General features: G+C 36.8%; 1 protein-coding gene across 2 annotated transcripts; it reads left to right on the forward strand.

Annotated features, from left to right (window-relative positions):
* Positions 1–401: 401 nt before the first annotated feature.
* On the forward strand, positions 402–2,846 carry LOC148040587 (putative 12-oxophytodienoate reductase-like protein 1). 2 transcript variants are annotated; one of them, XM_087666815.1, is made up of 5 exons: positions 402–860; positions 942–1,082; positions 1,212–1,342; positions 1,521–1,706; positions 1,792–2,846. In XM_087666815.1, the coding sequence occupies exons 1-5, from the start codon at positions 745–747 to the stop codon at positions 2,502–2,504; spliced, it is 1,287 nt and encodes a 428-aa protein (XP_087522941.1). In that variant the 5' UTR covers positions 402–744; the 3' UTR covers positions 2,505–2,846. The 2 variants fall into 2 exon arrangements, with proteins under 2 accessions (XP_087522941.1, XP_087522933.1); XM_087666807.1 differs by having other exon boundaries at positions 402–1,082.
* The last annotated feature ends 14,800 nt before the right edge of the window (positions 2,847–17,646 follow it).

A 17,646-nucleotide genomic window follows, 5' to 3' on the forward strand; every position in this document is an offset into this window, starting at 1 on the left:
GGAAATAGAGTATCGAATGAATTTGGTGGCCACCAGCTAATCATGTGACATCATGACAAATGCAAGTTTGGATTGAGGATGCGACATTAGTTATCCCTTCATACGGATTGTACTCGCACCGAACATTTACGCCAAGGTCGGTGCTCGGAATATTAGCTCAAACTTTCACAGGTCAAGGCACTGAGGCAGACTACTTTATTTCCGGGAATTTGTAACATATTTTCGCATGGCCAAATTGCAAGTTAGACGTCCACATACGTCTCAGCCGACACTCGTTACACACACACAGGCGGCCAAAACTTTTCCCTCCTCAACCTCAAGCAGAGCAGACCAATCACGCGCCACAAAGAGCGACTTGCGCATCGTCCGGATGCATGGTTCCAGGCTGATGTGGAGAGGGTTTCCCATCCGGGCCGACCACATTGTCGGGCGGCCTTGTGCTGCTGCTGGTAGAACTAGAAGGCCTTGCGTTCTCAAAATACATGCGCGTGGAAAATACGAACCTTCGACCTTCGGGTTACTAGAATCGGACATCTGATGCGAATGCGGTCAATATATATTTACTGTTGCAGACGAAGGTTACATGTCGTCGCCCTAGTCTGTAACCGGCCTTAGTATTCTTGTCGAAATGCGAAATGTTATTGATCCACCTTTTGCGCGCCCAGCCATAGGACGAACAATCACGGTGACATTGCACAACTAGCGTTTTCTCGCGCTGATTCATCGTTACCAGGTTGGCACAGCATGGAGGATGATCTTCTTCAGAACGTGCGGGAATGCGACATGATTAAACAGGACGTCTTAGGCTCTTTGATGTCTCCCATCACATTGGGTGATCGACTATTCCGTCTGAGCCACCGGTACTCTCTCTCTCTCTCTCTCTCTCATGAAAAAAGCCTCATACAAACGATTAACTCTTTGTATCTGAGGACTAATGGCAGGATTGTCATGGCGCCGGTCACTCGTTGTCGAGCGTTGGGCTACGTACCACAGCCTGCTCATGTGGAATACTACTCACAGAGAGCCACGGCCGGTGGTCTGCTTATATCGGAAGGAGTGGGAATAGCCCCAGAGGCCACAGGGTAATCTCGGTATCACATGCAACTTTATAATTACTACACGTTGCGTTTGTGTATTATATAATGCGTTCACGGCTGCAATTATTGCATAATGCATTGGCGATAGCCAAATTTACTGTGATCGTGCCACAGCTTCCCGCACTCCCCTGGGATCTGGGATGAACGACAGATAGCAGCCTGGAAGGAGGTGGTGACGGCTGTGCACAACAAGGGTGGCATCATGTTCTGCCAGCTGTGGCACGTGGGGCGTGCCTCTCACACGTGTAGGTTACGAGCTGGCTTCTTAACGTATAACTAATTACGTTACAACAGTTCTTAGGCCCCGACTGTACAGCTTCAATTAGGGTTCTTATGATCAGTGCCATTTCGTTAGTCTCAGTTACAGCTTTCATTAGAACTGTCGTCCTTATTGTTGAATTATTGTTGCTCTCGTGAAAGCAGATTACCAGCCCCATGGGCGACCTCCTGTCTCATCCACCGGGAGACGACTCCCCAAGGAGTGGTCTGTGCAGCTGCCATGGCCGATGAAGAGGGAGAAGTTCTCTGAACCACGCGCTCTCAGAACGGATGAGATCCCATACATAGTAGAGCAGTATCGGCAAGCCGCTAGAAACGCCAGGAATGCAGGTCGTCTAGGATACAAACGGTGACACAAGGATTATGTAATTTATGAAATTGTGTATCTCACTTAACTATGATATTGTTGTTCCAGGGTTCGACGGCGTCGAGATCCATGCAGCCCACGGCTACCTGATAGATCAATTCCTGAAGGATGGCATCAACGACCGGACGGATGCATACGGGGGCCCGATAGAGAACCGCTGCAGGTTTGCGTTAGAGGTGGTGGAGGCGGTGGGAAAGGAGGTCGGGTACGCGCGCACGGCCCTCAGGATATCGCCCGTGATCGACCATCTGGACGCGACGGATTCCGACCCGCAAGCCCTCGGACTCCATCTCGTAGGGAAGCTCAATAATCTGCCCGCCGGTCTGGCTTATCTGCACATGACGACGCCACGCTTCAGCACGGAAGCGAAGGTAGAGCCGGCGGATGGTCATGAAAACTGTCTTCAAGTGCTCCGGCAGGCATATCGAGGGGTGGTAATGGCCAGCGGCGGCTATACGAGAGAGTCCGGAATGGAGGCCGTGGCCACTGGAGCTGCCGATCTTGTGGCCTACGGCCGCCTCTTCATCTCCAACCCCGATCTCCCCCTCCGGTTTGTCCTCGACGCCCCCCTCAACCGCTATCACAGAGCCACCTTCTATACCCACGACCAATTCAAAGGCTACTTGGACTACCCCCGCCTATGCTTCCCTCATGATCATCACCTTACAAAGCTTAACCACCTTCACCAGGAAAAGCTACAAGATGCACTAATAGCTAATTATGACCAGGCATCAAAGGTTTGCATGGGCAGCAAACTGTAGCCAGCTAAATTTTCTGCTTACTCAGCTTCATGATATCCTTCGTAGCTGGAAGTATCACCATGGTACATGATGATTTGGTAACCGAAAGTACTTGATATGTAATCTACTCGTGTGCAAACTGCATCATGACTATTTATTCTATGAACCAAAATGTGTAAAATGCACGATGACTATTTATTCTATGAACCAAAATGGTTGCATGGTGACTACTTTCATATATGACAAAATACTTGTTTTAAAAAGGGAAAACAACGATCCTATCAAGGTAGAAGGAAAAGTAAAATAATAGAAAAGGCAACATTTGAATTTGATTGAAGAGTCATTGGGATCAAGATCTTAAGTAGTGAGACACTTATAGTTAGGGATTGCAATGACATGATTACATTTTTGCAATCTTGTACTGATAACACATTATTGACTCCATGACTGGTGAAACTTACTCTATTAGTTAACCCTAGGGGTCTTTATGTATCCCTCCATTTGCATAACCTAACGGGTCTGCCCGGCTATGCAAGTAACCCAGTGTGCCTAAAATCCTAGAAAAAAGGAACTCGATCTCATTTCTCACTTTTTCATCTTTTAGTTGAGTTTTTTGGGAAGTGCATCTTTCTTGGATGAAGAACTCTCCTATGGAACAACCCAAGAGAGTATCTCGTGCAGAGTGGATAGTTCTATGAATCTTTAGATGAAGTAGATTCTATTCTTTGCATAAGGATACTTAAAAACATGAACCAAAGTGTGTGCAAATAAGATTTGATTACTTTTCCCAATGAGAGCAAGATGTACTCCTTGAATATTGTTTCTTGGTCTTAGTTCTTGTTTTTGAACAAACATTGGGACGATTGCAAAGTGCTTTATGTCTTGGGTATTTAGTCATCTCATGGGCTACATGTATCCTAGATAGAAAGCATTGGGCTAGAAAATAGTAATTAAATATGTGTGATTTTGTTTTAATTGACTAATGTACTATCTTGGGTAATATTAGTTCAAGATATGGTTATTGTTTGATGTTATTTGGACTATGTTGTTCCTAACCTGGTAAATATTAATTCATTAACTTTGTTTATAATTGGTCTAAACATATACTTCAAGTTCTAATATTATGCTTATTGTTGATAAGTTATGTATATACATTGCATATTAATTAAATATGCAATATTACAATATAGGTATGGAAACAATATTATTCATGTGGTGTAACAGTTATAAATGTTTGGAATATTTTTGTGTGTTTACTTGTGTCTATGTGTATTTCTTATATATAAATGGTAAAAGCATTCAATGTTCATGTCTTTATTGTATGTTTACTAATCTTTTTCATAATTCTTCCATATTACTTGTAGCTAATAACATTATAGAGCAATGATGGATAGTAAATACTTGTAATGAGCTTAAAAGAAGAATAGAAGATGGTCCTTTCTCACTCCATGTTTCTCATCCTCTTACACTTTCAAATCATGCACTCTTGCTCAGGAAGGCACTTGCCATAATGGGATGAAGAAAAGAAGATAGCATATAAAGAGATTCACATTGCATATCCCTTACTCTCTCACAAGCTCTCAACTCTCTCCTTTACTCTCACTTTCAAAGTAATAGTGGCAAGAAATCAAGAAGACAGTTTGCACACATATAAATAGCATTCTCCATTAGTTTTCATCCTTTTTGTACATGAAATTTAGGACTAGGATTTTTCCATGTCCCTTGGGTATCTAGTCCCTCTTATGATGTTTTTGAGTGAGCATAACTTCTATTCATATTCCTAAACCTCAATCTTTAACCATTAATTAACTAGTATAAATGATAACTTCAAAGTATTACCTATTAATTAGTATACATTGTATGCTGACTCAATACAATAATAATATAAGTTTTGTTTTAAAAAATATTGTACATCCTTGTTTTTTAATAGTTAACATTTGATTTCAAGAGAATGAAATCCTACTAGTTACAAACAATAACTCCTTTTTTAGATGCAAGATAGGAGCATCAAGACATTACATTCAAATTTTTGAGTTGATTTCTAAGCACTATGTAGCTTTGTACTTGTAGCTTTTTCTTGGGACAATAACGAGCAATATGCCCAGGTCCTCAACAATACAAACACAATCCAAGACCGCATCTTTATTAATTCTCTTAAGCAAACAATGGCTTCACTTGAGTTGAATCAATCTACATAGGCTCAACATTAGTTTTTAATTTTCTCACAACTTAGAAGAGAGTAAGTTAAAGAAGAAGAAGTCATGAAGTACAACAATATATTTCTTGATTCGAGATTGATGCAATACAAGATCTAGATACAAGATTAAATCTTTCCTAGAATCTTCTATAACTTTTGTACAGATTTTAGAAGTTTCTAAAAGATACTAGGTTTCATGGTGTCCATGATCTAAATAAATATTGATAATTATTTTTAATTATAAATATTAACTATGAGTTATTATTAATATTTTTATAATTAATTTATTACTTTTAGACTAAACTTTTTTATTGAGTAACTCAAATCTCCTCAATTTGTACCATGATATAGAGGGGGTTCACAAATAGCCACTTATCCTTGAGGTTCTTGGACAAGAATCGCAAGATAGGAGAGTAAGAAAGTGTAGAAACCAAGAAGCACTTTGGTATTCAAGATTAAAACACCCGTGCATATACTCAGACTAGGAGAGAGCCTAGAACTCAATAATGATATAAGAAATCTTGTTACAATAATGAATCTCCAAGAAATAACCTAAATATACACGTCGAAGAGAGCTTCATTGGGCATCAAGTACCCTTGGGTCATGGTTAAAGTGGATAACTCAGCATTCATTGCTATTATCTCTACATACTCTTCCTTGTAATTTTGCCCAAGCCTTCATACATCAAACTATGCATCTTATATAGAAGTTCATTGCCTTGTGTTTCATGCTAAAAGAATGAACTTTTATCTTTTATATTCTTTTTTACATTTAAAAAAAAATTTAATGTAGGGCCTTAGTTTAGCTACACCTTGTTTTAACTATAACTTTATTATACAAACTTCAAATATGGGTATTTAGGTACTCAAAATGATTAGAAAAACCTTGGTCTACAAGATATCACAAACAAAATTGTGAAAATTCTCTTAGAATATCCAAAAAATATTATTTTTCATAAAACACCTCAAGTTTTGATGTTTTTGGCATTGGTCAACTTGTACTATTCAAGATAAGTCCTTACATGTATTTGGAACCATCCAAACTTGTCATTAAGTTATTAGAGCTTAATGAGAGAAATTTAGCTTCTTTTGATATATCAATTCTATTCGTTGAAAATCTTATAAAGATCTTGTTTAAGTAATCCAAAAGGACATATTCGAAATACTTGTATACGTATCTTTTTCTTGATTTTTCTTCACTATACTTATAGTGCTATGGCAATGGACACAAGCAACATTTAGTTTGTGCTAGGACACATCTTAAGAATGTTATTTATACGATGTCATTATTTTATACTAAAGATTTTTTGTAATAAATAAATTTTCACTTATCTTTCCTTAATCCAATACGATTTCATATTGCTTATTTGTTTCATAGTTTGTTTCCCAAAGGTTAATATCTTCATGGGGGATACACTAACGTATTTCTCATTGCATCCTTTTTGTCTTTGTGCCAAAGAGACTGTGGATGATGATAAGAGTTCCAAAATAGAAAAGACAACATAATGAATATTCAAAAAGTTGAAGCAAGAGCTCAAAGAACTTTCTAAGAAAAGATATGGTTTGGATTGTGAAAAGATTTATCCTTAAATAGTCATTAATTCAAGTGTGGTCTAAAATTTTTTAACGATATTGCTAAGCCTATCTATCCATAATTTTTTTTTGAGGCATTGAATACACTCCCAACAATAGATAATTTTATAAATAACAATAGTTTTTCTCTCTTTAAATTTTTTAATCCATATGCTTCTTATCCATAAAGTGATAGTAATAGGCTACTTTAAGGATTAAAGGTGCTTGTATGAAAGTGGACTTGACCTTTCACCTTGGCAAAATCTATACATATCATCAAATTTATTTAAAAAAATCTTTGAAAAAGATAAAATTATCATTTTGAAAACTATTTATTCTTGAGAGCATTTTTAATATGTCCCTAAAATAATAATGAATAAATGAGCTTATTATATCTCTGAAGCTTTTCAAATTATTTTTGAATTTGTGATCATTTAAGCATGATTTTTTTTGTAAACCAAGTCCTTTACCAAGAAGGTTCTCCTCATTTTTGCTTCAATTTTTTTAAATACTCTTTATGCTCTCATGTCTATTTTAGAACTCTTTTCACTGTTTAGCTCACATACACACCTTGTACTTGATCATGTCTCATGACATATTCAACGAGAGAGAGAGAGAGAGAGAGAGAGAGAGAGAGAGAGAGAGGGTTATCATATCAGCTTCAACTTGTTGAAGAGTAATTAGTAATCAATGTGGTGGTGTAAGAGTCACTTTGTAGTAGGAGGGGAGGACTCAATGCATACACACTAAGTAGTAGGAGAAGATTGCTACACATGACATGCTTATGTTGCCAAAATCATGATTGGTTGACAACACATTTAATATTAAATGTGGTTGCATATTAAATGTATATTAAATGTGGTTACATATTAAATGTAAGAGTCACTTTGTAGTAGGAGGGGAGGACTCATGCATGCACACTAAGTAGTAGGAGAAGATTGCTACTCATGACATGCTTTTGTTGCCAAAATCATGATGCATACTAATCAAGAGTCCTCCCCTTCCACTTCCACACACACACACACACACACACACACACACACACACACACACACACACACACAAAGGGTGGGTTATCATATGAGTTTCAACTTGTTGAAGAGTAATTAGTAATCAATGTGGTGGTATAAGAGTCACTTTGTCAAGTACCTATTCACCCCTTGCCCAGTAGGCCAACATGCTTGTTTAAGAGTTATGGTTATAATGATGAATGAAAATCAAGCATGTGATTATGTCTATTGGTATCGAGTAAGTTACTCATGAATCTATGTGTGTATCATGTGAGTTAAAAATAAGGTATTTTTAAAATACCATTTTTATACATTTTTTACCTACAAAAGGGTGTAACATAAAGGGGTTATTTATAGATTGAATAGAAAAGGGTTATGTTTTATTCAAGAAAAATTCATAGATAATGATATTTATAAATAGGCCTTGAATGCACATGATGTAGAGGATATACATATAGTAACTTCCCTGAGCTATTGGTTCACTATAGACTTTAGTGTAAGTTTGTATGTCACAATGTTCCACAAGTTTCCTAGCTATCTCATTGACATTAATTAGCTCCTCGAAGTTTCTAATGAGCCCAAATTTAAGATCCCTTAGATCCCATATGGTGGGTTGTAAGCTATCTCACATTGATCTATGGTGGTAAGAACAATTTTCTCTTTGATCCCAGGGTCGTTGACTAATGTGGAAAATTCAAGGTCAATCATTCTTACATGATTTTTCATCTAGACATTCAATAGCAACAAATTGTGAGAATTTTGAGAATAAATACTACTCCATGGTTGCTAATTGAAATTACAATATAACCATTCAAAATGATTTAGTAATACATATAACTTTGCATAATTCAATACAAAATTTTGTATGATTCAATACAAAACAACTTGCCCGCACAATTTTGTACAATTCAATGCAAAACAATTTGCATCGCATGATTCAATACAAAACAATTTGCATTGCATGATTGAATACCAAACAATTTGCATGAATCAATACAAATTTCGCTCTTGAAGTGAGAATAAATAGCTTCCTAGTTGCATGTAGCCCCCTTTTTTAATTTAATTTTTAATTTTAAAATAAAGATGAAGTATGTATGTATAAGAGGTGGATTTAAGAAATGTTGTTTGACATAGTGATTCGAAGAAGCCACTACTTGAAGAATCTAGAGTTGAATTGAGTTCAACAAGCACATCTAAATTGAATGGTTAGCATGATAGTTTACAGTGGGTGGTTACTAATTGAATCTCAGCAAATTTGTCAATCTAGGTGGCTTTGCTACATGGAGTTCTTCTTCCAATAGTATTTTATCCAACAAGGGGTGTTGCTCCAATTCAAACAGGTATTGTAGGTCTCAAGAGATGTGGATGGCACAAAGTAAAATTTCATTGCAGTGTGTGGGGTCATGTTGCATGGTTTCTATCGAACATCATTGTTATGTGTTGGTCATGAACCAACTACCCATAGTGGCAATATCAATGTGATGATTGTACCAAAATCTCACTAGACTTTAAGGAATGAATGCTGTGATTTACACTTTTGTTGGATTTTGATTATCTTAGGGGGGGTTTATTTTCACTCATACATGTAGTCAAACTTGAGATGAGGTGCATGGTTTTAGTGTTGATCTCTAGAAGGGTCATGAGAATAGACCTTTGAATTTCTTCACTCTTATGAAAGATGCGCTTGTTATCTTCCCAAGTAGTCTTCCAATGTGAGACTAAGTCTACCATCTACTTGTTAGCAATTCCTAGACTAATCATTTTATATGGCCAAGCAAGTGCTTCAAATGTATTATCAATTTGAGTGAAACAACCCACCATTGGATGATTGATTTTACTTGCTAAGTCTATTGCCATTTGATTAATCGATTGTTGAGTGGAAGATGGTTTTAATTTAGCTAGTGGTAGTGGCCTTGTAATACTTGTTAAGGGCACTATAGTGGTAGTCACTTTTTTTTTTGGTCATATTGTTGTCTTTGTTTGTAGGTTGAGTGAGCTTCTTGAAAGTAGCTTTTGCATCCTGTTGAGTGGGGCTTTAGGGTGATTTCCCTTTCATCATGGTTGCATTTCAAGCTCCATCTTTTTGAGTGTAAGGGATGAAATTGTAGGTATATTTTAAGTAGCCTTGGATTTATACATCCGAATCATTTGACATAGTTATGTTTTGAATAACCTTGAGTTTATCTATGTAGATCATTCATTTAGGGATAGTCATGGCTTGATGGATTTTAGGCTTACTGATGACTACTTGGGTGTGTTTAAGTTACACTCTACAAGGTTTTATTGGTCAATGCCAGTGAATGGGAGGTTCTCATTTGGGAATCTAAATAAAATAGTTGCCCTTATGGTAGCCTTGCGCATGGAGTAGTTCCTTGGGTACCCAAGTGGAGCTAATATGCATTAGGAGAAATATGGACTCTCTTTTTTTCCCCTTAAGGAGTGAATAAACAAATATAGGCCTAACCAATGAGAGTGCTAGGATTCCAGATTCATGTAACATGAATCTTCTAGCCATATCTTGGCCCAAATCTTCCCTCAACAATAAATTAAGGGGAAATGTGGGGAATACAATGATGTCACTTCTTGGAAGTTTGTGACTTGTATTTTAATTTTATTATTTTTTAATGTTTGAATTTTTGTTTCTCCCCATTTTAGTTTCCCCCTCTTTCTTAGGCGGAACTCAAATTTATCATATATCTTTCCCCACTTCTTCTTTCATGACGAAATTTTACAGCCTCATTATTGCTTGCCATATCTGTAACCTTGTGAAATTTTATTTCCTCTACATAAACACAGAATGAGTTTCACATGTTTTATGAGAGCAGAGCTTCTTCTACCAAAGCCCTACGATTTTCTTCACAAAAATTTATAGGTATATTGTTCTCTTCCATGGATGTTCTATGGTAAAGTTTTATATCGTTTGGACAAAACCTGTGCAAGTTATGTACATTCTGTGACATGTAATTTCTTTTGTTTTGATACTTTAGGAGTCCCTTACAGTCAAGAACAATGATCTTTTGAACACTCAACTTCTTCTTCAACGTCTTACGGTTTCTCTGTAAACAAAGTTACAAGTACATTGTCTTGTTTTTTTGTTGCTCCATAGCTAAATTTTATCTCATTTTGACAAAATGTATGCAAGTTATATGCATATTGAGCTTTCCTTTGTTTTTTAATTACTCCAAGAGTCTGCGAGGGTGGAGAACAATGATTTTTTAAAAACTCAACGTCTTATTCAACATCTTTGGGCTTCTTTGCAAAGAGAGCCACATGTATATTGTCTTTTTTTTTGTTGCTCCATGGTTAAGATTCAACTCATTTGGATATAGCCAATGTAAGTCATATGTATGCTTTGACCCGAGATTTCTTTTGTTTTTGTACTTTAGGAATTTGTTAGTGAAGGAATAATGGTCTTGTTATAAGTCAACTTCTTATTCAACATCTCTGGGATGCTTTGTGAAAAGAATTACATGTACAATATTTTTTAAAATTACTCCATTTAAATTTCATTTCATTTGAAGAGAACATTTGTAATATATACATGATGATAGGTAACTTTTCTATTTGGTTATTATAGATATCTTCACAGAGGAAAAACATTAGTAACATACTTGTAGTGGAGATCTTCAATAGGAAAGATAGTGGTGGTAATGGGATTTGTGAGTACTATAAGTTGGATTGGATTTTGATGCATCCAAGTACTCAAGGGAGTTTTAAGGTCAGGCATAAGGATGTTGCAAACCCCAGCAAACATTGGAAATGTAGAATTTTAGAGTTCAAAAAAGTGTTTAATGGAATAAGTACAGAAACAAAAGTGTTGATCCAACATGTTTATACACACACTATACATGACGAGAACTACATTGCAAATTATAAGCAAAACAGTAAGTTTTTAACTTTTATAATTATTTATTCTTTTGCATCAGATATGTTTTTAAAAATATTTGCAGTGTTCTAATTCAATCTTGTTTTACTGACAGCTTTGTATCCATCAACTTTGCATGAATGGCATATACATGTTTGGCATCAAGAAATGGGTTCATTGATCTATGATAATAACTCTGCAAGTCAACTTGCAACTCAAAATATATATTTTTATAATTCATTATATGTAGTAGAAAGCCAGAGATTACAGCATGTCCCATTGTCGCCACTATCTAGTGGTGAATGGTTGATTGGTAGCTTGGAGTTGTCAGGAGCATGTACGTCCAAGATAAAATTTGACATGAATAGAACAATGAAACCCACCACATGCTCCAAAGATGTGCATCTTAGTTGGTTTATTCTATTTTCATTGTTTGCACATTTGTTTGGTTCATGTGATATTCTAAAGAAAGCAAAGATTACTTATCAATGCAAGTATCCATCTGAGGAATGGATGAATCAACTACTATTGGGTGAGTCTTGGCAAGTCAAAAGAACACATTTTGATGAGACGATTGAGTGCATGGTCAACCAATCTGATCTCACATTCAAGTAAATATTTTTTACTACCTTGCATGCCTTGATTTAATTGACATAGGCCCTTCTTAGATGAATTGTTGTGTTAATGGCATTAACTTACCATTATTTTTATTTTATTACAGGTATTTCATCACTAGATAAACTCTGTGCATTTGCTTTCGATATAGAAGATGGCGACTTTTGCGAGGGGAGTGGATCAACTTAGATCAAGATACCCGAGATGAGACACATACATCTCTCATAGATGTGGTTATCTTGTGAAATGGTCATAATCCTTTTTTGGTCAACGTAGAGAGCCATTGGCCCATTTCTTTTCTGAGACAAGAAATCCAATTAATGTCCAATGAGCCCCTCTTCAACTTCTATTTCAAGTTAGATAATAGAAAAGTTAGGATTCATAATGAGAAATCCATGACATGTAAACAATCTGGTTCTCCACATATCCTTGAGATAGTGGAATCCTTGTATTTTTTTAAAATAAAGAACAAATACAAACCTTTTTTTACTTTTGAGTACTTTCAGTTTTGATAATCTTAGTTTAATGTGATCCAAGTGAGCGATAATACATACTATAATTAGTCAATCGTATTGGTTAAAATCATGATTAAATTGTAGGCTAGAGTTCTATAATCTATGCAATATTGTCTTTGCATAATGATATATTGTAGCACATTTCTTCTACTCATTTCTTTATTTTAAATATTAAATTGGATCCAAAGGGATTTTGAAGGTCTTTTAGATTTCTTTTCTTTAAAAAAATCTTTATTTTCTCTATTTGGACTTGAATATACTTAGCGATCCAAGTATATTTGAGAATATAATAATGTAGAGCAAAGCGTTTGTTTGTATGAGAAATTTTAACGATGACTTTAAAGTATCGAGATAAAGAAACTAAGGTAAAAGTTTTAATTTGAAAATTTAGGGTTAAAAAAGAACTTTTATTTAAAATCCTAGATACATAAAAGCTATAACTCCAAACTCATTTTCACTTTCATTCTCTACTTCCCTACATTTGTGCTCTCCTTCCTTCTCTCTTTGTATGCCATGGCTACCACTCCCACTTTCACCGCATGGATTAGCTCCACACGCTATGTACACATAGGAGACTAGATATACCCTAGGTTTTGCGTGGCCTTGAGTCTAGAGAGCTCACTTTCCATTGTAGACCCTAGCTCTAGTATAGTGGCATCATTTTGTGATGTGGAAAACCCTCTCACTTGCTCTTTTTCGGACTCTGCTCTTAAGTGGGTCCCCATAGATTTCTTGTATAGTTTACATGCTCAATCGAGCCATGCAAATGTGATAAATCGAGCCTTGGTGCATGTGGGCAACATCTTCGTGCCAGAGCAGTGTCCACCTCCTCCTAGGACCACACTACGATCGATCTCATCGAGCGCGATACAACATTTTCCATATATGTTTTGTGCATTGAGGTGCAAGAGGACAATGACGAAAACATCGACGTACCCTATCAACCACAACTAGAGTATTTTGAGAGGGAGCTTGAGGAGATCACACTTGATCCGAGCGTAGAGGCAACACATAGCTTAGCCATTGTGTACCCACCTCCTCACCCTAATGAGACGCCGACAAGCAATGAGCCACCACTCACTTCTCTCCATGCTATCAACATCGAGGGGGTGGAATATCCACTCATGCTAGGATGTATTAGCAATTTTGGAGCTAAGAGAAGAAGAACTATACTATATCATGGTGCATGATGCACCTGATGATTTTATAGATTTGATATACAAGATGCCTCATGTCAATGAGCTGGCTCGATATGATGGCACGAGCGTCAATGATATCTCTGCCATTGTGAGTATCCAAGAGTAGATTGAGGATGTGGTGCCATAGTATGAGATCTCAGATAAGGAGTTTGAGTGGTTGCAAGAAAGCCTTTTTGGTCCTGGACCCGACTACACAGTACCTTCCCAGGAGAGAGACGAGGTAGCCCACTTGTAGGAGCAGACCTATATGCTCCTTTACAGTAGTAGATAGATGATGCAGAGAAGGTAATGTCATCAGATTTGTGTGCAAATTTTCCAGTAGGGCCTCTAGGGCGTCAGGACCCTTGGAGTAACGGGATTGGGCCCCTAGAGCAGCCCTGGTTGGAGGCTCACACGTCTAGGGGCCTCTGACACAGTGAATTTGACATTGAACTTGTGTCATGTAGTACATTTTCTATATAGATGAATTTCCATCTAGACAAGGTGGCCGATCTGGTAGCCAAGAAAGGTTGCAGGACTTGGCATTGAAGGAGTACATTGGCTAGCTTGTGAGCGACATTATTGTATTTCATAAGACATACTCTCTAGCTTTTGCTGAGAACTTCCTAAACTTGCTGAGAACTCCAGCTTGGAGAAAGTAGTGTTACTTCGACGTTCAAAGCTCCTCTACTTATTCTCTAGTACTAGGTCTAAGCCACTTTTTTCCATGGTGGCCCGTGGCATGGTTCCTAGTGTTCAAGAACCTAATGTCATTAGGTAGGAACTACTAGGGAAAAATGTGTTGCTGCCTATGATCAAGAATAGCTTTGACTATGGGGAGTGTAGCTCGAAGAAGCCTAGGAGAGAGTAGATGTACTTATTGCCAAATGATATCTCATCACCAATGTAGTGCACTTTGTAATCTTCTCTTAAAGTAATAAAAATCAATGTTTGTTGGATTTGCCTGTAATGTAGTTTGTCATACGTGTCGTTTATTATTGTTTTTTATTTGAATGTTACGTTTATTTGTCAAATTTATACACAACATGATTCATATATAAATTTAATACATAGTGCTTTATCGAGTTTGTGCGCAACATATATTTGTTCTCGAACGTATGTAACAATAACTCAAAGACATAAATAAAACAAATAACAAGCGAATAAACAAAAATAAGATGCACCAAAAAATTTATATTAATATTCATGACATTTTACATGGGATCCATTACAACCAGGGTTTTACAAAATCTCTTTGGAAGCTACATTCCGTATATGTTTTAGTAGTACATCCCTATCATTGTTGATCTCCGTGAGGACCCAGCTTCTAGAATGGAGCCTTTGGTATTAGGAGGTGCGTGGTCTTCTAGTAATGGTGGATCTTGCAAAGAGCCAATGTGCTTAGCCTCCATCAACACTTGCGATGTTGGCGTGGTGGTGGTGGAGCTGGGGGAGGTGGCCTATGCATGGGATTTCTAGGGGGGGTGTCTCCGGGGCCACTTGCTTGGTGCATGCCATATCTTCTAGGAGAGAAAACTCAAAACTCAAAAGTGAAATGTGTAAAATGAGGTGAAACTTTAAACTTATAGACAAACTTTTTAAAAACCCGTAAACTTGAATTAATGTATCTTGACTTTGGGAATTCAAGGCCTCAAATGCGAGTCTTCAGACAGGTGTCCCAGAGGCTTCTGGCCCAGATTCAAGACCCTAGACGTGAATCTCTAGACAAGTGTCCCAAAGGCTTCTGATGGGGCCAATTTTTTAATATCATGAGTTTTTATGACGCTTGTATGTGGGTGAAGTTTCACCAAATTTTTATTTATAAAATTAACAATTCAATCATTTTTAAAAATACATTAACTGGATTATACTTCACTGATAATAGAAAAACTTGCCACCGAGTGTGTGCAACTGCATATTAAATGTGTTGTCAACCAAACTATGTGAAACATTGAAAAATTACAAATTCACAAAAAATAAGTCATGGGTCAAATGGAATATCGCATATCAGATATAGTGTTACCAAACCGCTAAATACAGTAAAGATATAGTGCATCGGCCCATGTACAATTGATCATTGATGTGTGCATGATTGTGCATTGAATTTATCCTCAATGAAACTACTTTCAAAATTGGAAACTTGAAAATACGCACAATGCAAATCATGGTTAAATTAGAATATCACATATCAAATTTGGTATTATGAAACCATGAAATACATGGTAGATAGTGTAGAACGTAGTGACAAACCTTCAAAATTTTAAATTTGCAAGACATCTCATGTTAAAGATAGGAGTATTGATGTGTCATATCCTTAGTACATGTGCTCTCTCATGGACTCTAAATGCATTAAAATTATTATCTTTATCTAGGTCTCCATTTCTTGCCATCTCTCTCTTGGGTTGTCAACCATTCTGTGTGGCATTGTCTAGCTATGCTATTTTTATATCTTGCTTTTCTCACTTCATATATTGCCCTACTTATAAATTCTGCTCGAGAGGTTTTGGACTTCTTTTCTTTTTCCTCGTATCATATCTCTAATCTCCTATACCACCATTGTAATAATTGCCTCGTAGAATTGGAATCATTGATGCCACCTTCATGATCAATTGCCTTTTGAAAAGCACAGGGAGATTGCTAGTGAGACCATTCCATGCCTTGAGTTGACCATAGTGCCAAAATTCCTTGATATGTATAGTATGGACCACGTGCTTCAAGTATATGCTGCACAAGAAGAGATATTAGAAACACAAACTAATTCGAAATGATGATTTTTATTGTAGTGGTGACAATATTGACGATGTAGTGTGTTATGATGTTTGTAGTCCATGCCTCCACCATGGACTTATGAAATTTAGCAATTGTCTCTTTAAATGTATTAGCATCACCATTCATGAAGCTCAGCTTTTGTAAGAGAGATGCTAATCTATCTAGGTATATCCACACTTTTTCCTTCACAATGCTCATTCGGCCCCCATTGCTCCAATTCGGAGCAACAAGGTGCAACTTTTTCCATGCTTCATACTTCTCTAGTTGTTTGACAAGTATATTGCCTTCCTCATCTCGAGGTAGAGATATAAACTTCCGAGCCTTGGGTCTGTCAAATCATGGTTTACAAGGGATATTTCCACTCTTCTATGATTTTTTATTTCTACTTGGCCCCCATGCAATCCAACTTCAGAGAGAACTTGTTCTACCTTCTTGCATGTAGCATCAGCTTCTGACATGGGCTTCATCTTGTATGCAAAGCATATATATTCATATACTAGCTTCTCAATTATTCTAACCAAACAATGCAATGTGCAAAAGTGAAGCCTTGTTAGCGGTATTTCTAAAACACGGTGCTAGTTTGGATCCATTGGAACTAGTATTCCATTTCTCATGACTTTTTGATCACGTGTTGGAGCACCTTGTTGTCCAGCCTTGGCAAGCCATTCTTTCTTTCCATCTTTCCCTTTCTTCCTAGTTTGAATGTAGTATATGTACGAAAATTTTGCATTCCTGCATTTGATAAAACAAACATACACTTCAATGTTTTTAAATCACCTGCAAGATATCATTCAACTTAATAGTCCCCAAACCCCTTGATATGTAAAATTGCTCCATTATTTTGCTATTGAATAACATTGGGTATATTAGTGAGGTTTAAAAAAAATTTAAGCACTTCATGGTCCTCCTTTGGTACTTCAAATGCTACAAGCCACCATATTTCATTCTCTAATTGTACAGTGAAGTATAAAGGATGATTTTAATTGATGTTGGGATCCAATGCTTGATTCATAAGTGTTATACTCACACGTTCAAGTTTTTGCCCATTAATAATCTCACTCTCATCAAGTTTGAGGACAAGCCTCTACATTCTTCCATTGACATATTGTAGAACTTGACCATAGCAATTTGAACCCTACATATATCCAATACAAAGTTGTTGTATGAATTCAATACAAATGCAACTTCTTTGGAACCATATTTTAATATGTGTGTGTTTTTCAGATGCGTTGGCTCACCAATTAGTTTTAAAACTTTCTCATTTAGTTGTTTTCAAGTCTTCTTCACATGAAATGGTTTTGGCAGAGGCATTACTCGCTTAGTTTTGAAGACTTGCTTAAAACCTGTATCCAATTGTTGATAGAGCACATTATATGACTCAGAACTCATTCCCACCTTGTCACATAATCCTTGAGCATGTGTAGCAGTAAATAAGTTGCTCA

The sequence above is a fragment of the Lygodium microphyllum genome, chromosome 2 (assembly GCF_053477565.2).
Source record: "Lygodium microphyllum isolate KBCC chromosome 2, Lygodium_microphyllum_v1.1.10, whole genome shotgun sequence".
In the NCBI taxonomy this organism is placed as follows: domain Eukaryota; kingdom Viridiplantae; phylum Streptophyta; class Polypodiopsida; order Schizaeales; family Lygodiaceae; genus Lygodium; species Lygodium microphyllum.